Source organism: Labrus mixtus, chromosome 7 (assembly GCF_963584025.1).
Source record: "Labrus mixtus chromosome 7, fLabMix1.1, whole genome shotgun sequence".
Lineage (NCBI taxonomy): Eukaryota > Metazoa > Chordata > Actinopteri > Labriformes > Labridae > Labrus > Labrus mixtus.
Window position 1 is genome coordinate 1,790,001 of NC_083618.1, and position 21,130 is coordinate 1,811,130.

Genomic DNA, 21,130 nt, shown 5'->3' on the forward strand with positions numbered 1-21,130 from the left:
AGTTACCACGACCAAAAACCTAACACTAAATATCAAAAAAATGTTCAGCTGAATCACAGTTCTTAATCATATTAAAGGTTAGAGGCAGAGGAAAGAAGCAAGTTGCTGCTGTCATTTGAAAACGCCCCTGATTGTGTCCGGACCATAGATTGTAAATATTAACGGGTGACGTAGCCCACCTATTAATCCTATCTCACCCTAACTTTCAGTCAACCCTTACAACAGGCTGAGAGCTGGAGCTGAGGTGGGTTTTAAGCCTCTTGACAAACCGTCTCACCGCGCCCGCGCAGGTTGGCTGTGCGCCTTATTGTGAATAACGTTTATCCTTAATGAAATCCAAAAGATGAGTTATCAACTTCCCCAAACAGTGTGCCGATCGAGATATAAGCTAATCAGACCAAATTTGTAATTGGTTGATTGAACCAGGCTGTAAACATGTTAATTTCTTACATTTTTTAATGGGTGTGTATGTGACTTCTGCTGCCTCTACAGCCAGCCTCAAGTGGACATTTGACAAACTGCAGGATTTAAAGTCTTTATATGTGATTTTTCACACTTAAATATAATAGAAATCAAGTATATACTCTCAAAATAACTCTGTGAGTCATGACTGTCTACAATGGGTGTAACACCCGAGTCCCACTGTCTGTGATGTTTTCAGAGTTTTCAGAGTCCTATCTTCACTTTGTTTACATCGTGGGGACGGCCGGCTGACTCCTCCCCTCGTGTATAAAAGTTGTTTAATTGAGGGACTAGAGAAAAGAAGAATAACATACTGTACTCACTGCTTAACTGTGTTTCTAGATCACGTTCATTTCAGGTAAATTTACATGCAGTGTGAAGATACGAGCATAATAAAGATCGCTAGCATTAGCATGCTAATACAACAATGCACCGCGAGTTGTTTTGGTTTCATGCTGGTGCTCAAGGGCGACATCTGCTGGATCAAAAAAATTGCATATAAAGCCTTTAATCAATTCAGCATCAGCTTTATTTTTCAACACTGCTCAGTGCAGATCCCCATCCATTTGAAAGCTGTGATGCTGAGCTTTACCAATCCAACCTTTGCTTCCTGCGAACACAGTGCTCCAGCCACCTCACCGCTCTCCACCTGCAGATCAACACAACAAAGATCCACACAACAGACAGAACACAGTCTCGCACACAAACACAGAGAACAAACGGACACAACCCCAGTTTTACAGGACAGACAGAGCACTCAGTCACACACAGACACAGACATCGAAACAACATGTAGTACCAGGGCCGTACCACACACACATACCAGGCACAGACACACACACACTAACTTGTCTTATTAAAAAAAAAAAAATGCTCAAAGGATAAAATTATGCTAAATATTCACAGATTGTTATTTTTAGTTATATAAAATATGGTAGACCATGTTGTGTGAAGCACGCTGGCAGCCTTAAGAGTCACATTTTTCTTTTGGAGTCTGAGTTTTGTTCTTGGATAATCTATCGGAGCGGAAAAGATTGTAAATGTGGACATTTTCATTTTCATCTCTTTGCAGTTGACCGTAGTGAGACAAAGGAAGGACGGTGACTCACTGGAGCGAACAGATGGATCCAAACCTGCATGGAAGGTCTTCCTCACTGTGTGATTGTTTTTCTGCTCTGTGCTTTATAACATGTCTGTCTGATTTATTGTTTGCTGTCTGTGTGTCATATCTCTGTCTTATTCCACACATCAACACACTTATCCAGACACACAAAATGTCCTACTTTGTACTTCTGATAATATCAAACACCTACTCTCTATTTCAGCCCTGTCCTTTATAGTTTAAGGACAACAAGCTCACATTATGTAACTCTGTCTGGGTCCATCTACAACGATTGAAAGAAAAACTTCTTTTCAACAGTAGAGTTTTTTGTATCTGGATGGAAATCATCTTCCTCTGTGTGGGCCGACAGCCGTGGAGGAGCAGAACAGGATGCACTTACTCTGGCTTCTATTGCTTTGGCTAGCAAAAGAAATAAGTGTCGGCATGGAGTACTGGTATTAAAGAGAAAAATAAAATATGAAAAATCAATAGCTGAGTATTAAGAAGAGATTAGACTGAATGAAAGGACGACTACATGAAGTAGTGCCAGAGTACAAGCATTTAGGATGAAGAGTGGGGTTTAGATGTTAGATGGCGTTTGGACATTTTCCATGCTGATGCTAAACCCCGGTGACAATCGATGTGTTTTTCAACACACTATAAATGATCATGAATGTACTTTTTAGGTTGTTTTTTTTTTACAGAAAATTAACTCTAACTATCTCAGGGCCATGTTGTTCTGTGTGACTGCTAAACCTTTCTAAGTCTACACAATGCTAATCCTAAAGTCCCTTTAAATGAATCAAACAAGTTTATTTTGCTAATCGGGAGACACATTTGTGCAAATCACGAGATGTGTTTCATTACACTGATTCAGACAATTTAGCCCAACTTCCTGCAGTTTTTTCTGCGTTTATGTTTCTGTAAGGTATTCATGAGGAGGCAAAATTGGAACATAGAAGAGGGAGGGAGGAGGGGGGGTCCTACTAACCTTGGCTGCCCACTGTGTTGCCTGTCTGAATATGTGTCCCTGAAGATTTGTTTAATTAAAGCCCTGAAATAAACTGCACTTTGAGCTGTGAAGAGAAGAGAAACAACATCAAAACAACAACATGGCAAATAAACCTCAACCCAACTCTATTATGCATAACACTTTTTTATCTGGGTCATCCAACTTTATCAGTTCTCCAACAACACTCATATATACTGTATGCCTCTGTCATTAAAATACACCTTATATGAGATAATGCATTTGTATGCACTCATTCCATGTGTCGTCCTTACAGAGGCTACCTAATGGCTCTATAGATGCCCATGATGATGGCAGTCGGGTGTCCGAGCTTCAGGACCTGCTGGATCGGACCAATAAGGAGCTGGCACAGAGCCGAGAGCACTCTTCCACCCTCAACAACCGTATGGCCGAACTTGAAGCCGAGCTGGCGAACGCACGCCGAGAACTGAGCCGCAGCGAGGAGCTGTCAATCAAACAACAGAGGGAACAGAGAGAGGTGAGAGTAAATGGAATGTGCTCTTGTTTTCAGAGCAAGCACAGAGAACAGTGGGATATAAAATCCTTCAGTTTTGTGTCAAATGAAATTAAGTTTAGTTAAATGAAAAACATATTGGTTACTATTGACACTATGACCTTTATCATTTAGGGTGAATATGGGTAAAGTGGGACAGTTAAGATTAATCATGTTTATCTTTACATGTAAATACTTCCATAACTAAAAATCAACACTGAGCTAATCATAAGGAAGTATGTGATTAAAAAATAAAGTTTCTGTGGGTATGACATCCCTTCCTGGGGTGTGGCACACCATATTCAACAAGCTAGCAGTGAACCAGCGATGGAAAGCGCAATGATATAGCATTTTGAGATGGATGATGTTAAGGTCTTAAAAGTAAAAAAACAAATGGATAGCTTTTCATTTTGATATATATTGTATGGAATATAATGATGAATCAAAATAAAACAAAATGTGATTTATTTTATTTTTATTTTTATTTTTTTGGGCAATTTTGACACTGTCCCACTTTACCAATACACTATTGGCAAAGTGGGACAGTGCAATATTGACCCTAGATTTTTGTTTAGGGTCAATATTTGTTTGAGGAAGAGCCATCTGTCCTGTGTTTAATATTTCTCTCTGTTTTCTTCTCTATAGTATAGAAGACCGCTTAAGCTATTTAGAATAGTATAATATGAGGGGATTTGACAAATAAATCATAATTAAAATCGACACAGAAGGCAAAATTTCAGAGTGTCCCACTTTACCCATATTCACCCTAATTTAAGAAATACTCCATATTTCCCACACATGTAGTTATCACTCTTTAAGAGAAACTGTGCAGACGAACAAATGGCTAAGACTGGCTTAACATGCCGAATATTCTGTTTTTTTTCCACTACATAATTATATTTGAATAAAAACATTCAAAATGGGTTTTATGTAGTTTTATCAGACAGAGATAAAGTACTGACTATTGGCCTCACTCTACAATTTTTTTTTTCTTCATATTTTTCCTGATCACGATATATTGCCTCCACAGAGAGAGGACATGGAGGAGAGGATAACAACATTAGAGAAACGCTACCTGGCTGCTCAGCGGGAGACCACGCACATCCATGACCTCAACGACAAACTGGAGAACGAGCTGGCTACCAAGGACTCGCTGCACAGACAGGTAACACATAGACAGACCAAAAATAAAAGCATTTAAATAAATTACAACTCTTCCTTTAGCTGACTGGTATTGAAGTGTCTGAAAACAATGAAGCTTGACATGAGGACTATATCCATATGTGTTGACATGAGACACAAACTGAAATGGCACGTTTGTCTTGATGCAAGGTGACGTATCTTTTGTGTTTTTTCTCCCCTCTCTTGCTATCTTTAATATTGCATGCCTCAGCAGTGACGTATATGGGGCATTCTAACGAATTAGTTCAAAGTGCAGTCCCATTACAAAAAAAGGTTTAACAAAACAATTAAGTATTCAGACATGGATATTTATATTAGATTATATTATGATCTATTTAAACCCAGGGCATTAAATGAGATAGTGATAAGCTAAATAAATACAAAATCATCATTTATAGGGTACTTTCTATTGAGAAGTAGCTGTCCCCAATCCTGACCCCTAAATTTCAATTTATGTAAATAACACTTAAAACATTTTTTAGATTTGTTTCAACTGTGTAGTTGTTTAATTGTGTGTAAAATGAAAGAAAGATTGCACATAGATTTTGAAGAATTAGAAAAATTTAAATTTGAAATTTGTTAAAAAAAATCATTTTTATTGATTTTATTGTGAAAACCTTCAATAACAAAATGTAAAAAATAATCTTTACATAAGGGAAGCAAACATAATACTAACAGGTTAACATAATATTGTTTTTATCATAGTTTAATACTATGTTTCGGTAGTGACAAATTTGGGGAGAGGAAATACGTTCCAAAACAGTCTAAAAATACAATATCAAATTTGACTTTTCTTTTACTAGATATGTGTACTTCAGATATGGAATAATATATATAGGGAAAGAAATTTGTGAATAAAACTTTCTTTTTCAAAAGTCAAAATATTTCCAACCTGACTTTGAACCAATTCGGTAGAATGGCCCATATAATAAAACTGAGAGAGTCATAAATCAATAGGGTTTGTGATGTATTTAAGGTATTGAAGATTATTAAAGCGAATGAGTGCGAGTGCAACTCAAACAGGTTCATGTGTAGTTCAGGGTGAATGTGAGTTCAGCTGCACACGGGGAATACTGGCGACAATCTCCATTTGTGCCCATGTGTCGTGTCCTCGCTACTTGCTGGTTGCACAACACCACACCTCTCTTGAGATCGCACTAATGTCAGTCTTCTTTGCGTTTGTGTGTGTGTGTGTGTGTGTGTGTGTGTGTCTGTCAGAGCGAGGAGAAGGTGCGCCAGCTGCAGGAGATGCTGGAGATGGCAGAGCAGAGGCTGGCTCAGACCATGAGGAAGGCTGAGACACTGCCAGAGGTAGAAGCTGAACTGGCACAGAGAGTGGCAGCACTTTCCAAGGTAACACACACAAACACACTCCATACCAAGACAGAAGTGTAGAGAAACAAAGCAAAGGACAATTATGCAGTAAAACAGAGGAAAAACTCAGACATGTTTGTGCAGTATGCAGTGATTATAACAAGAGGCAGTTTTACTTACATGTAAGTGTCTCCCCCTGCAGGCTGAGGAGCGCCATGGCAATGTGGAGGAGAGGCTAAGACAGCTGGAGTCACAACTGGAGGAGAAGAACCAAGAGCTGGGAAGGGTGTGTTTGCATGTGTGTGTGTGTGTGTGTGTGTGTGTGTGTGTGTGTGTGTGTGTGTGTGTGTTTGTGTGTGTTTGTGTGTGTGTATTTACAGCAGCCCTGCAGGGTTCCTCTGACCTCTCACTATGATGTATGTGTGTGTGTGTGTGTGTGTGTGTGTGTGTGCGTGTGTGTGTGTGTGTGTTTGTGTGTGGGCTGATGCTTCACATTAGCACGATGCCTAGACGCGTCGTTCCGTGCTCTCTCATGCATGCACATGCAGACGCACACACGCAGGACACACACACGTATATGTATAGCGCTGCATTTTCCCGATGCATAGATTTGAACAAAAGCACAAATCTTTCTGCAACACACACCCCCCTCCCCCCCTTCTAGAAGACTGATTGGCTGCTATCTTTAGACTCTGAATAATTCACGCAAGACTAATTTCTTGCTCTCTCAGTGCCATCACACGACTATATTTAGTAAAAGGCGCTCTCTGAGGATGAAGATTTGTGATTTTGTGCGGCTGTGTTAGATGACTTTGATAATTACTGTAGACTACACATTAAGCACGGCATTCCTTCTTTAAGAGAGAGACATTTAACCCTATTTTATTTAGCACATAAATTAATGTAATTAAGTCTCTTTAGCTTCAAGATCCATTGTTGGCTAAGAAGACCTATATCTGGCTTCTGGTGATCGTGGGCTAAATACACACTTCATCCTTTAATCCATGTAGAGATGCTTGATTAGCTGCTTAAATACACCCAAATGGAGTCTGTCTCAAAGAGAAAATGTGATGATCTCATTCCCTCTTGTTTGTTTTTTTTTCTTCTCTGTACGCTCTCCAGGCTCGTCAGAGAGAGAAAATGAATGAGGAGCACAACAAGCGTTTGTCTGACACGGTGGATCGTCTGCTCACTGAGTCCAACGAGAGACTGCAGCTCCATCTGAAGGAGCGCATGGCTGCCCTGGAGGACAAGGTAAGGCCTGTGCACACACACATTGCAGCAGCTCATAGCACTGTTGTTGTTGTTGCATCAGAGAACTAATGAATAAACAGCTCAGCACATGTTGTTCTTGACACAGATTTGTTTTGACACAGTTTCATGGTTTTTCCCCGTCTAGAACTCGCTCATTCAGGACCTCGAGAACTGCCAGAAACAGCTTGAGGAATTCCACCACACCAGGGTCAGTGAAAACTCAAATCAATCTCTAAACTACTGAGAACTTCAAATGTCTCGATTATTTCCACCTTAATAACGATGGAAACCACCAATAACATTCATCTACGTGTTGTTAAATTGGAACCGGCACTCCTTCTAAGTTTTTCTATCTAATGCAACAATATACTTAAGCTCAACTACATAATAGAAGGAAATACTGAACCTTTAACTTTATTGAATTATCGGACAGCTGCTAGTAGTTGTTCCCTACATGAATAGTTATGAGTTTTATAATATATAATGTAGCTGTATGTGACTGTAGCTTAATTTTACCTGGTACTTTCATAACTTTCAGCAAGGAAACAAACCAGTGTATGTCCACAATGTAGACCAGTATGTAGACCAATGACATGTTCATGCCTAATGTCTAAATGATACTTACGTTGTACATGTCATTGTTATGCAGTAGAGATGTATCACAGGTGTTGTTACTTGTGAATTCACTTCCCCATGATGCCCCCTCTATGCCTTCTCCAGGAACGGCTGATTGGAGAGATTGAGAAGTTGAGAAACGAGATCGACCATTTGAAACGTCGCAGTGGGGCTTTTGGAGATGGAACCCATCCTCGGTACACTCACACACATACACACACACACACACACACACACACACACACACACACACACACACACACACACACACACACACACACACACACAGGATGACAATGTCCTCATCCAAAGGCCGTAGGGGGGGGGGTCACTAAATAGTTAGATGAGTATGAAAATGATGTGAGTCATGCTGTGGCCTGATGTGGTGGCAAAGGATGTTCCCGTCGCCTTCTTTTGTTTTCTTCTTTGTTTGCCACCTGTCTGTCTGTACTCAACACACACTGGGTCATATAACCACCTTCTTATAATGTGATGTATGAGCTATTGGTTAAATTATGTGAATATGTTTATTTCAGGTCTCACCTGGGAAGTGCCAGTGACCTTCGCTACTCTGTGGTTGAGGGCCAGGACGGCCACTACAGCACAACTGTGATCAGGAGGGCACAGAAGGGCAGAATGTCAGCGCTACGAGATGACCCAAACAAGGTGCTAATAATGTCATTATAAGGCCGGAACAACCTTATAGGCCCTCTCGTGTACACACACACTGCTGTGATCATGGGATCATGTGTTAACTGTTCTTCTAACCACATACAGCAAGCTCATGTCTGCTTTACTAATATGTATCAGAGCTTGGCTGATGTTTTTATGATCTTCATACTTTACTCACCATTCTCTACTAACCTCTCTGTCTCTCTGTCTTTCTTTCACCTGCTGCCATGGACATGCTGTCTAATGTAAGTTCATCCATTTCTCTTGTCACAAGTGGCCACAATTATCATTATGTATTTTTTTGTGTATGCATTCAGTCATAATCAATGCAAATTCTTCCAGTACATAAAACTGATCAGTGTGTGTGTGTGTGTGTGTGTGTGTGTGTGGTAAATATTTGTGTTTGTTGTGTCCAGGTTTGTGCGGTGTTCGAACAGGACTACCCGTCTCTGCGAGGGAGTGTCAGTCACCTCCTGGGCAGCGACATCGAGGCAGAGTCTGACATGGATGACGACGTTAGCTCCGCCCTGCTTTCTCCCAGCGGCCAATCAGATGCTCAGACTCTCGCTCTCATGCTGCAGGAGCAGCTTGACGCTATCAACGAAGAGATAAGGTGTACATTTAAACTACAGCACGAGGCGGCTCTATGATCCCCGTGGGGGGGGAATTGGGTCAGTGCAGCAGCAGCAGCCGCAAGAAAATGGGTACAGATAGGAAGACAAAGTTTTAAAGATAATGGAACAAATTATTTCAAGAAAGGGGGCATTCTGGGAGATACTACAGCAAATAAAGGTGCTGCTGCTGCTGCTTGTTAATAAAATGCATGAAGGCCTGTGGCCAGACATGATGCACCAGAACTGATACTGGCATTCAAACAGGAGATGATAACATGTAGATAAGAGACTCCACTCTCAAGCGAATGCTATTTACTGGAGGAAACAGAGGCGATGCAAAATAGATGCTGATTATTTTTAGTCTTTTAGTAGGGGGCACAAAGTCCATGTAGTTAATGAATGGATGAGATGTCCAGTATTTACATAATGTATGTTTGTGTGTTTGCTCAGGATGATTCAGGTGGAGAGAGAGTCTACGGACCTCCGCTCGGACGAGATCGAGTCGCGCGTGAACAGCGGCAGCATGGACGGACTTAATGTGACCCTTCGACCCCGAGCCCTGCCCACCTCGGCCACCGCCCAATCCCTGGCTTCTTCCTCCTCCCCGCCTACCAGTGGCCACTCCACACCCAAGCACCACTCACGCAACACCAGCCACCATCTAGGCATCATGACTCTGGTCAGAAAGCAAAAACATAAAAAACACAAACAGATGTTTGTTAATTGTTATAGCTGGACCTGTAACACTATGTGTGGTGTTTTTTTTGTGTTTGATAGCCAAGCGACTTGAGGAAACACCGCAGGAAAGTCGCAGTAAGTTTTTAAAAAAACAAAAAAACCTTAACAGCCCCTTTTCCATCCAACTGCTTGTCCATGCATATGCTGAGTTTGCTTTTTTTGACTCTTCTAGTCTCCAGTTGAAGTGGACAAAGCTACCATCAAGTGTGAGACCTCGCCTCCCTCGTCCCCACGCAGTTTACGACTGGAAACCAATTTTGCTCAGTTCACAGGCAGTCTAGAGGATGGCCGAGGGTAAACACACACACACAAACACTTAATGATAGAGCAGGTATACAATTTTTTAAGTATTCCTAATGCTTCCTACTCAAAAAAAAACCCCAATTGATTATAGTAGTTGAAAATAATATATCATCTGACACATTTAATGGAACAAATGGTTTTCATTTTGAACTTTTTATAGGAAGCAGAAGAAAGGCATCAAGTCGTCTATCGGCCGATTATTTGGGAAGAAGGAGAAGGGCAGAATGGAGCAGACTGTGTGCAGAGAAGGACAGACTTTACCTGCCTTAACAGGTACACACTACAGACTACACAACATAGCACGCACTAACAGAGCCTGCAGGAGACTGTTGAGTAGTGAGACGGATTAACATTGATCTGCTGTGTTTCAGACTTTGATATGGGCATTGGTGACACAATGACCCTGGGAAAGCTGGGAACTCAGGCAGAGAGGGACCGCAGAATGAAGAAAAAGTAAAGCATTCTTTCTTTCTTTCTTTAACATTTTGTGTGTGTGGGGGGGGGTTCTCCTGATTTCTTTTTGTAACATCATTAATGAATCTCACTTCCTTTTGCATTTCTTTGTTTTGTTTACAATTTCCTCTTAAGACATGAACTTCTGGAAGACGCCAGGAAAAGAGGCCAACCATTTGCCCACTGGGATGGCCCAACTGTTGTCTCCTGGCTGGAGGTACTTCATGCACTTTTTATATTCACAAACCATACATTTTCTTAAAAAAAAACTCTCATGAGCTTTCTGTCTCTATTGTCACTCCATATAATATAAAAATAGTGTTCAAATCCCTATGAGACAGACATTCAGAGGCAGATCTGCACTCCCCTTTCACTTCTATCTGACCTTTTATGGTGACCGTTGTTGTTGACGATGAATATTTTGATGGCTCTCATCAGCTGTGGGTGGGAATGCCGGCGTGGTATGTGGCAGCCTGTCGTGCCAATGTGAAGAGCGGAGCCATCATGTCAGCTCTGTCAGACACTGAGATCCAGCGGGAGATCGGCATCAGCAACCCTCTGCACCGACTCAAACTGCGCCTGGCCATACAAGAGATGGTCTCCCTCACCAGCCCGTCTGCACCGCTTACCTCTAGAACGGTAAAATAACACACCTTCAATTGTAACCTTTACCTTCATGCATGTAAATGTACATACCCAAATATCAGACGTATAAATGAGCACATGAATATGCAGATGAAATGAATCAGATTTGTGAATATGAACACATTAACCATCACAGAGCACTCAGAACTTTTTTCCACAACTGGGTTCAACTTCCACTCTGCACCCTGGGGTGTTGAATCCTCACTCTGTGTTTTTTTGTTTCTTTTCTACTTCCTGTTCAGACCGGGGGTTAACTTGTCCTTTTCTGCTGCCATAATTTGCATGAAGCTCTTTGGTAAAACGACACACAAAAAAGAGCTTGATTTAGCCATGAGCTACCTGCGTGAAATACACTCCCTTCCTTGGCATCACTCAACACTGTGTGTGTATGTGTGTGTGTGTGTGTGTGTGTTTGTCTGGGTTTGTGTTTGTCTGGATCTGTGTGTGTGTGTGTGTGTGTGTGTCTGGGTTTGTGTTTGTCTGGATCTGTGTGTGTCTGTGTGTGTGTGTGTCTGGGGGGGTTTGCTATGACATACACGAATGTATTCTTTGGTGTGTTTGGTGTGTGTGTGTGTGTGTGTGTGCTCGGGTGTGTTTTCATCCTATGAGCAGTCTTCCGGAAATGTGTGGGTGACTCATGAAGAGATGGAGAACCTGGCTTCCTCCACTAAAGCGGTCAGTACCATCTGGGTGCTCCCCCTCCCCTTTCACCCCCCACCAAACAACACTCTCTCACACTCACACCGTCCCCACCGTCACACACATATGTTAAACTGCCACTACATCACACACTGATGCTTTTTTTGTATCCTCACGCCCCCTTTGTGTGTGTTGGATGTAACTGCTCTAATCAGTCGCCGTGTGATCTTTGTACCTGTGACAAGAAGATAATGAGTGTTGATGATGCTTTATGAAGCTTTACTTCAGAGATAGAAGAGTTCTATACGTGCGTATGTTTGTGAATTTGCAACATGTGTGTCTCTTCTTATACCCTGTCTCTCTAACCGTGTAAATTGTCTATACCATGCTGCCATTCAGGACAATGAGGAGGGCAGCTGGGCACAGGTGAGGTTCCTGTTGCGTTGTGTTTAAAGTGATCTGCTGATATCTGTCTGCACACACTCTCAAATGTGAACTTGCTCATTAACACAAACATAAATAATAACAGAGGAATTTCAAATTCTACATCGAGATTATTCTGATGCAAAGTGAAGGAGACATAAAACTAGCAGATTTTTTTGATAGTGCAGTACACATGCAGAATATCAGTACATGGACCAGGAACATACAAATTAATTGCAGCCATTTTTACATTTTCACTCACAACAGTTATTTTGCTTATGCAAATTTAGACATTTGAAGGAGGAAGCCTTTAGTTCTGTACCGCTGGATTTGAATATCCAACCATACGTATTAGTTAATTGACATACAAGGACTTGAATTAAGTTATACATAATGACATCAATTGCAATTGTATAAATATTAGTGTAGATTTGGCACTTTTGTATCCTGTTTTTTCTATCTTTTTCCATCTTTTTTTCTTTTGCATAAAACTATTCCACTGTGATGATCTGTTGCAAAAAACAAAAATGGTTAGAAATAAATAAATGAATAAAAATGTCCTCCTCCTTATTTCTAGACCTTGGCTTATGGGGACATGAATCACGAATGGATAGGAAACGAGTGGCTGCCCAGCCTCGGCCTGCCTCAGTACCGCTCCTACTTCATGGAGTGTCTGGTGGACGCACGCATGCTGGATCACCTGACCAAGAAGGACCTGAGAAGCCATCTCAAGATGGTGGACAGCTTCCATAGGTCCGGAGCTTGAGCAATTACCTAAACTGCCCCATTAGCCTCACCTTCCTTCTGCTTACTACATGCATTAGCCATGGAAATGAGACAACCGGCATATGTGATTTTGCTTTCCTAAATGTGTGTGTGCTTGTTTTTCATGTTTTTGTGTGTGGGGGTATCTTTCTGTGTCTGTGTAAATGTGTGTACCAGGGCTAGTCTGCAGTACGGGATTATGTGCTTGAAGAGACTCAATTATGACAGAAAAGACCTGGAGCGCCGGAGAGAGGACAGCCAGCACGACATGAAAGGTACACTTCTCACACAACTTGTTACAAACAGAGTGTAAAAAATGCATGACATACACGTACACACATTGAAACCCTAGTTTTAAAGCATAAACACACCTGAAGTCTAATCAGGCCAGAGTACCACCTAGTGGTTTGGCCCGATACTGTCAGTTTTGCCTGAGCATTTAAACAGCTGCATCTTGGACTGTCCAAGAGCAAGCTAAGGCAGGCCTACAGTCTTCTGATCCAGAGCTCGACATACCAAGGCTAGTACACACACATACACACACTCACACTTAGATCTAGCAAACCCTCTCGCCCTTTTGACCTTGAGTTCTGCACATGAACTTGACTCAGCTGTCTTGTCAGATCACAAGCCCAGCCTGTTTGCACACACACACACACACACACACACACACACAGACAAACACATGCACACCGCCTGTTCCAACTTGGAAAGCTTGCTAACAGCTGCGTTTTAAACGAACAAAGGGCGTGTGCCATTGAGTTGACACTATGTGGACATGCACATTATCTCTTTATCTCCTTACTCAAAATCAAGTTACTCTTATTTTCTGTTCAATATAACCACTGGAACTCCACTCTCTCCTACTTTAGACGTGTTGGTGTGGACCAATGAGCAGGTAATCCACTGGGTCCTGTCCATTGGTCTGAGGGAATATAGCAGCAACCTGTTGGAAAGCGGCGTCCATGGAGCGCTCATCGCTCTGGATGAGACCTTCGACTACAGCAGTCTAGCTCTCATCCTACAGATCCCTATGCAGAACACACAGGTGATTTTAATAGGGAAAGAAATGTGTCACACTCATGGTTGGAAGTTCAAATTATGCTATAATGTTGTAAAGTTGTACTCTGCCTTTATAAGTGTATCAGGAATCTTATTATTTTTTATTATTTCACTCTTTCTCCACTGATCAGCTTCTGAAAAGACAACAGATGATGGCCAAGACATCTGTTTTTAATTTAAGCGAAAAACACGATAACAACAATCGATAGCTCGATATTGCAAACAAACAGTTGTGCACTTGTTAGCATGTTTGCATTTTCTAGCTAACACAACATTTAGCTAACATTTGCCATACTGTTAGCGAGTTAACATCACCATTAGCTAGTCAAGTGTTTGCTAACATTAAAGTTAGCCAGCTAGCATTACTAATCACTATGGAGTTACACCATACTTTGTGACACTAGTAATGTTACCTAATAATTGGTTGAATGATACACATAAATGTCTTACAGTAGCTAAATATTGCCTAAAGGTGCTCTGGAAATTGTGTTTTAGTCATTTGAACAGAGGAAAACAGCAGCCATGTGACTATGGTTAATAGAGTGAACTGATTTAAATAGGTAGAGTCATCCCTTACTTTCTTTATTGGCAGGCCTTTGGGCTTTCTATAACCATTTACTTTTCAACCCTTTTCATTTTTTAATGCTACATTGGTTTGGTTGCAACCAGCATTACCTTCGCCTGCCAGCTACCTGCTGCCAGCTTCAGATTCTGTATCAGTTGTTTTTTAAATCAGAAGGCCTCTGTTGTTCCAGCTCAGAATCCACTTAAAATAATTGACTTCACACAGGCTTCAGTGAAACTTGCAAACAGTATTATATTCATAAATGAAAAAACACATAAAGGTAGCAGAAGAATTATTTGTAATATACTTCAAGAGCTTTCATTGACGTTTTCCCAGCAACCCCTGTTAATATCAAACTCTGAGTGGTTAACTAATAGCTTCACTGTGTGTCTCCTGGTGACAGAGCTTGTGTGTGTGCTGGTTTTTTTTAGGCACGGCAGGTCCTGGAGAGGGAATTCAACAACGTGTTAGCCTTGGGGACTGACCGTCGTCTAGAAGAGGTGACTTCTCAAGCTACTGCTTTGATCAAATACAATGTCAGTGAAAAGGGGCCAATAGTGTGAACTGGCTTTTCTCCCTGTCCCTGTAGAGCGGGGATGACAAGTCTTTTCGACGCTCTCCATCGTGGCGGAAGAGGTTTAGAGCGCGTGAGGGAGGGGCAGGGCTGGGCATGATGGCGGGTTCCATGGAAACACTGCCTGCTGGCTTCCGCATGCCCTCCATGTCCATGCCGCCCTCTGTGAATCTGATGCCCAAGAAACAGCTCCAGCCTGAAGGTGTGTAACATTAGTGTGCCTCAACCGCAGCCTATGCTTTTGTTCTGTGTGTCTCTATTTGCTTCTCTCTGCTTGTCCTGACTAACTGCATGCTCTGTCCTATCTGTTCCTGCTGTGCCTAAACCTCTCAAGCTCCTCCCCCGGCGCCCACGAGACTAGACCCCTCGGCCGTCCGGACCTATTCGTGCTAACTTCTCTCTGCATACTAACAGGAGCGCTAATGCTAACAGGTAAGCCAATAAAACACTACCTGAAACTGCTGAACTTACACTTTAGTGTGCTTTGAACCAGCATTTCCAGCTGTGTGGCATTTGCCAGTAATAACTAACTTAACAGATAATCTACTTTTATGTTTATCAGGCTGTCATTAGCCTTTTTGTTAGCCATGACAATTTCATGAGGTGCTAATGGGTCAATGCTGCACTTTCACTTTAGAAAAAGGTATATTAATTTAGCTATTGACATGAAATCTCAGGAAAAGACCAAAAATAACAATCAAGCAATCCAAATGTCTGTGTGCAAAACTTAATACAGATAATTGACCTGTCACCCAACACTTGCCTACAAGTTATTAAAACAACACACAAATAAGTCAAATCATTGCTCTGCGTGACATGATCCTCCTTCAAAAGAAGCCTAGGAACTTCGGTAAATGATTTTGAATATATTACATTTACTCTCCTACACCTGTGAAGGCACAAAATGTGTCTAAATCTACAAGAGCAAACAACAACAAATGCCCGTTTTTCTCCTGATTGAGTCGTTATCATTTTGGGTGTTTCCATGGAAATTGATGAAAACTAATATAACAGAAAAACAACAGCCTTGCCCTTTGACCAGTCATTTCATTTGGATGCATTAAGTAAAACTACTTAATTTTTGATGATAATAATGATTTGGTCAAAGAGGATTAAGTATTTCTATAAAGTCTATATCCAGTTCCTGAGTTCTTTTGGTTTATGAATTACACCATTCATTGAAACCCTTCAAAAAATCCTATTGATTTGTGCACTTACAATGGTTTAATCTATTTAATTCTATTTCAAGCAGGTACTTAGGGTTTTTCCTATTTCGTATGGTGGAATATATTATAATAAAGTTTTTGAAAATAATTTTCTTACTCCTTGTCTTTCTTTTCTCCCCTCTCGTCTCTCTTCCAGTGCATTCTCATTACCTATATGGACATATGCTTGCGGCCTTTTGAGAGTGATATGCCAAATCTGGAGAGGAAGTCCTGGGTGCCACTGGGTGGGGGTGATGTTCACCCCTTTTGCTGCCCAGCCTTACCTCTCACCGTTCACCTCTCACCTCTCTTTCGGACATGTGCAATACAGAGGCCGACTCTGACCTTTGAACTCTTTTGAGAGTGTTCATCGGCTGCGCTAGCTGCTCTAAAGGAGACTCGTCCCTGTCTCTCCCAGTTTACCCCCAGTGCTCCTAGTAGCCTTGTTGTTGTGGTGTTGTGCTCCTGCTCCCCTGGTCTCAGCTGTGGGTCCTTGACCTGGTTCTGATCTCTCAACATGGCCAAGTCCAAACCAATAATTGGATGTTATCCCCTCTGAAACAACACAAGAGTTGGTTAATGTAAAACAGACTAAAAAGGGTGTTAACAGGTTGTTGATTTGGACTTGGGAATGATGAATACTTGTATAAATGGCAGACCCCACTGCACATGCCCCTCTACCGGTTATGCAAGGTATTACTCATTAATCGTCTCTGTACATAAAATGGATGACTTATGTTTTTTATAGAAATATTATATATATATATTGGAAATATATATGGAAATAATATAATATCATTGCTGTATGAAACCCAATGCCCTGTATTCGATAGTGACTGTTCTCTCTCTCTCTCTTTCTCTTTCTTTCTCTTTCTCTCCGTGTCGGACCTTTGTGTGTCTTTTGCTGTATGCCGTGTGTGACTTGTTAGTGGGAGGAGGTGCGTTTCTACAAGGACTCTTCACAGGTTCATGGGTCCAATTTCAGACTTCTCTCTTTGCCTCTTCTCCTCTTTCTTTCCTTTATCCCTCATCTCCTCATTCTCTTTTGACACTATGTAGCTGTTACCTCTCCTTTCTGCGCCTCTCTCGCCTTCAGTATGACACTATGTAGCCTAGAATAGAGAGAATCCTTTAATATGAAGAGTGAGTTTGTGTGTGTGTGCGTGTATGTCGAGTGTGAAAGGCCGACCCCGACCATGTGACCATGACTTTTCCCTGTGGATGGGTAGTGTGAACACTGTAGCTCCTCTCTGTTGATTCCTTTCTTTCTCTGAAATCAAACTGTAAACTGCTGCTCAACATCAGCCAATGATAAACACTCAAAACTGCTCAGAGTGATGGACTCGACTAGACCTGCTCCACCACCTTCCTTTTAGTTGCCATTGAGACGAGCCAGTTAGCAGTCGGTCCTCTTGGCAGACCAACTCCTCATCCAATGAGAACACAGTAAAGAGCCAGTGACGTGCTGGATGGGTGGTGTACTATCCAACTTTTTTGTTTGGTTATTTTATTTGACAATTTTTCCAAGGTGTCTAAAAGGTGTAATGTGCTATGTGGCAGCTATGAGTACTGTGTCTTTATTCCAGGTGTGAAACAATGCTGACAAATCAAGATTTTATTATTTGGCTATTTAAAAAGTGAACTGTATTTATGACACTATATAGACATAAGTAAAGTTTTTTTTAAAGATTTGGATCTTGTGTTCCTTTAGATATAAAAAGTCTACAGATTCCACATTTATATGCAGATATCTGTTTATGGAGATTGAAGTATTGGTAGTCAGGGACGCTGCCAAAAAAATGTATTGAAAATGGTCTTTATTGCAGGAATTGGAGAGAAAATTTCAATTTCTGAAACATCTACAAATACACAACAATCGTAGTTATAAAAGTCAAAAATAAGTTAGCAAAAAATAAAAAATAAAATGGAAAAACCACTCTGTAGAAAAAGGGAACGTATTTACATCATTAGCATTCATAACATGTTTAAATTAAGCAGATCTTGGTCAAAACCGCCATGGTACATATTGGCCCCACAAATAAACTCATGTTTTTTAAGCATTAAAAACACACACAAAAAGAATGAAAGATCAGGGAAGGTTTAAAAAGGAGGAAAAACTTAAATTAAGAAAAGAGAAAGATTGACCTAAACACTCCTCTGTGGTTCAATCAGCCTCGAGGACAGACTTACAGAGGTCCCCTTTAGGAACTAGGTTTTAGGTTCATGCAGCAAAGTCTTTTAATCTTTGGTTAGACTAAGCTCCTGTGGCTGTGACAGACTGGTCTGGATAAGGCGAGGAATAAAGGGAATAAGGCCTCACTGTGAAACGGAGGAATTCAGTTTAGCTAGCAGACCCATTTTCAACAGAGTGACAATTTAAATGAATCCCTACTGTTAAATTTGAGCATAAGACAGATCAGTAGAGTTGGAAATAAATAAATTAAATTGGAATTTTGGACTGTTCTTCAGCCTGCTTTGCCAATAAGTCATTTTCCTATTTTCTGCACCCATGGGTCTGCTGAGTGGAGGGTTTATTTGGGAATGTCCATAGGAAAAGCCACAGCTCCGTCTGCTGCAGAGATGCTGTCTACAATGGAGGTCAGAGCCTGCATGTTCCCGTGCTCTGGAGAGTCTGCAGCACTCAGGAGATCTGTAAAGAGACCCGAAGCACACGTTAAGTATCAGACTGAGGCTTCACTCATCTGCCTCTGCTGTCTAATGATACTGTGTGTGAAGTGTACTCACCCTCGCTGCCGTAGCTCTGTGTGCACTGCTCCGGAGTGCTGCTCCACTCGGGGCTGCTGCAGCAGGTGCTGCCTGAACTGGGTTCACTTGACGACGACACCTGTTACCATGGAGATGCACACAAGTTGCTGTCAGTCACTGTGTGCTATGACACGGCACAACCTGCCCCGCAGAAACAGAGCACACACAGCAGTGCTGTGTAATGCCACACACACATGCACACACAATTACCACAGCATCCTGTGACCCATCAGAAACCCCATCTCAACAAGTCAAATTGGACTGTTCCCAATAAAATACAGTTAAACATATAGAAATGATAAGTAATTGATGGTAAAAGTTGTCATCAATTTCTGGAGAACGAGTCTGTTTTCACACCTGTTTCTTCAGTTTGTTGATGCTGTCAAACTCAAACTACAAATTAGCCAAAGCTTTCAAGGTTCTGACACAGTGCGACTGAAAACAAGTTTAGAATCGTACAAACCTTTTTATGTTATTTTAAAGAAATGTTATGTCCTTAGCCTGAATATAAGGTTTGATACAACATTGTTTTCCCAATTGGAACCTCATATTTTAAACACAGTGGTCAAATCTGAGGCAGATTTAGGATTGGAAAAGTCACCTATAGTTACCTCCATTTTTCCAGTTGTCATCCTTCATGACTCTCTTTATCTACATTAAATTGTATCTTTGTTTTGACATTGCCTATGTCCACCTGTCAGTGCCTTTTGTTTGGCTCTTTTTTCCCAATTATCCCTTCTCTCCTACTCACTCTGGGCTGGGCCCCACTGGGTCTGTAGTGCAGTCCTTGTTGTCCTGTCTCATTGTCCTGCTGGTTGAGGGAGGACACGAGGGCTTGCAGCCTCTCGATATACTGGATGGCGCTCCTCAAGATCTCCACCTTAGGCAGCCTCTGGTTTGGGTTCATCAAGGTGCTTCTCTTCAGGGCATCGAAAGCCTCGTTCACCTTCTTCAGACGCCTCTTCTCCCGAAGAGTGGCCGCTCGCCGGCGGTCCATGGTCACCGTCTTCCTTTTGCACAGCTTGCAGGCCCAGGGCAGGCACTGACCCGGGCAGTGAGGCTCGGAGTGAGGCGACATGCTGGACGGAGACACTTTGTCCTCTGTCCCTGTCATCCCGACTCCAACGCCCCCAGACAGACCCCCACACAGGCCCATCATGGAGTTTCTATCCTGGTAGGCACCTTGGTCGTACCCCCCAGGCAGGCGAGAGGGGAAGTAGCTGTCCCCTCCCTCGTAGAAGCGCTGGTCAGGGAAGAAGTAAGGGTTGGTCTCAAAAAGCTCCATCCTGGACAACAAGTGATCTTAAAAAGGGACAAAAAATTCCGGCCTCCCGTGGAACTTGCGCTACTGTATGTTGTCTTCAGTCCTGTGCTTGGAGCATGAGTGTCTGAGTGTACGTTTGTGTGCCTCTCTTCATCCACAGCTCTAAGTTTGTGATGAGTGGAAGACGTGTGGAGAACAACTGGTGTGGAGCAACTGTAGGCTGGCATTTAAACCCCTCTGCCTGCTGCAGGATCACAGGGTTAAATTTAGCACGAGCCCCCAGAAACCTGACACGACATTTAGCTGTTGCTGCACATCTACACTTCACATCTTTGTTGGGCCCTGCTCTCTAGGGGCTTTAAGACCCGTTGTGTGTGTGTTTGCCCTTGTGTGGGTCCGTGCGCTTAAGAGGCCAGGATATGATCAAGTTGCCGTGGAAAAGGGAGAGATAACTTCGGATCAAAGATGTCTGTCTTAATGAGCTAATCCCAGACTCGCGTCTCCATCCATGACACCATACATGAATGCCCCTGCAATTGGGGGTGGGGGGGTGTAGTCTGTAGACAGCTGTCACTTCTACATATGAACCAATGATATGCAATGACAAGTATTTGTTTTACTGGATGTAGATGTGAAGAAAATGAGGACGGAGATTGTTGTTTACTCAAAACTAGGTCACAGATAAACACTCACACTCACACTGACTGAGTTTTCAGAATGATTTAAACTAGGTTGATGCTATTATGTAAAAGCTTCAGGGACATAAAACCTTACCCTACTGTCAGGTCTCGGTTTTACATAACCACATTCACATCGACTGACTTTTCCTCCTGAGGTGATTGCACATTGGGATGCAAGTGACCTTGTGAACACCACTGATGTTGAGACATGTCTGTGCAGGAATGGACAGAGGAGAGTACAGGTTGACATTGGCTACTGTTACACTCTTAAGTCAGAGGGACAATAATCAGACAAACACTCAGAGGTATG

At 42.0% G+C, this 21,130-nt stretch overlaps 2 protein-coding genes across 4 annotated transcripts in view; one reads left to right on the forward strand and one right to left on the reverse strand.

The window, feature by feature from the left end:
* ppfia4 (PTPRF interacting protein alpha 4) overlaps nucleotides 1-17,801 on the forward strand; it is a 62,621-nt gene extending 44,820 nt beyond the window's left edge. For 2 of the 3 annotated variants that reach the window (XM_061042017.1, XM_061042019.1), the window contains 26 exons: nucleotides 1,535-1,606; nucleotides 2,851-3,072; nucleotides 4,118-4,252; nucleotides 5,488-5,622; nucleotides 5,786-5,869; nucleotides 6,706-6,837; nucleotides 6,983-7,045; nucleotides 7,558-7,649; nucleotides 7,989-8,118; nucleotides 8,541-8,737; nucleotides 9,189-9,417; nucleotides 9,516-9,551; nucleotides 9,649-9,770; nucleotides 9,940-10,052; nucleotides 10,151-10,232; nucleotides 10,368-10,449; nucleotides 10,671-10,871; nucleotides 11,490-11,552; nucleotides 11,916-11,942; nucleotides 12,517-12,692; nucleotides 12,882-12,979; nucleotides 13,577-13,752; nucleotides 14,763-14,831; nucleotides 14,921-15,107; nucleotides 15,240-15,337; nucleotides 16,268-17,801. In XM_061042017.1, coding sequence (XP_060898000.1) covers nucleotides 1,535-1,606; nucleotides 2,851-3,072; nucleotides 4,118-4,252; nucleotides 5,488-5,622; nucleotides 5,786-5,869; nucleotides 6,706-6,837; nucleotides 6,983-7,045; nucleotides 7,558-7,649; nucleotides 7,989-8,118; nucleotides 8,541-8,737; nucleotides 9,189-9,417; nucleotides 9,516-9,551; nucleotides 9,649-9,770; nucleotides 9,940-10,052; nucleotides 10,151-10,232; nucleotides 10,368-10,449; nucleotides 10,671-10,871; nucleotides 11,490-11,552; nucleotides 11,916-11,942; nucleotides 12,517-12,692; nucleotides 12,882-12,979; nucleotides 13,577-13,752; nucleotides 14,763-14,831; nucleotides 14,921-15,107; nucleotides 15,240-15,298 — 2,982 coding nt within the window. In that variant the 3' untranslated portion in view covers nucleotides 15,299-15,337; nucleotides 16,268-17,801. The remainder of the gene's footprint in view (nucleotides 1-1,534; nucleotides 1,607-2,850; nucleotides 3,073-4,117; nucleotides 4,253-5,487; nucleotides 5,623-5,785; nucleotides 5,870-6,705; nucleotides 6,838-6,982; nucleotides 7,046-7,557; nucleotides 7,650-7,988; nucleotides 8,119-8,540; nucleotides 8,738-9,188; nucleotides 9,418-9,515; nucleotides 9,552-9,648; nucleotides 9,771-9,939; nucleotides 10,053-10,150; nucleotides 10,233-10,367; nucleotides 10,450-10,670; nucleotides 10,872-11,489; nucleotides 11,553-11,915; nucleotides 11,943-12,516; nucleotides 12,693-12,881; nucleotides 12,980-13,576; nucleotides 13,753-14,762; nucleotides 14,832-14,920; nucleotides 15,108-15,239; nucleotides 15,338-16,267) is intronic. The other variant, XM_061042018.1, reaches the window with a different exon arrangement.
* Nucleotides 17,802-18,233: 432 nt separating this feature from the next.
* myog (myogenin) lies at nucleotides 18,234-20,696 on the reverse strand. The gene is made up of 3 exons (XM_061042021.1): nucleotides 19,628-20,696; nucleotides 18,856-18,955; nucleotides 18,234-18,760 (listed from the first exon to the last, which is right to left on the reverse strand). Exons 1-3 carry the CDS (start codon nucleotides 20,159-20,161, stop codon nucleotides 18,642-18,644), a joined length of 753 nt encoding a protein of 250 aa, XP_060898004.1. The 5' UTR covers nucleotides 20,162-20,696; the 3' UTR covers nucleotides 18,234-18,641.
* Nucleotides 20,697-21,130: the final 434 nt, after the last annotated feature.

Coding starts and splice junctions, on each gene's coding strand:
- myog (XM_061042021.1), bottom strand. CDS start 20,161: ATGGAGCTTTTTGAGACCAACCCTTACTTCTTCCCTGACCAGCGCTTC. Junction 18,956..19,627: donor CCAGTGGGGCCCAGCCCAGA/GTGAGTAGGAGA, acceptor CCATGGTAACAG/GTGTCGTCGTCAAGTGAACC. Junction 18,761..18,855: donor ACAGAGCTACGGCAGCGAGG/GTGAGTACACTT, acceptor GTCTCTTTACAG/ATCTCCTGAGTGCTGCAGAC.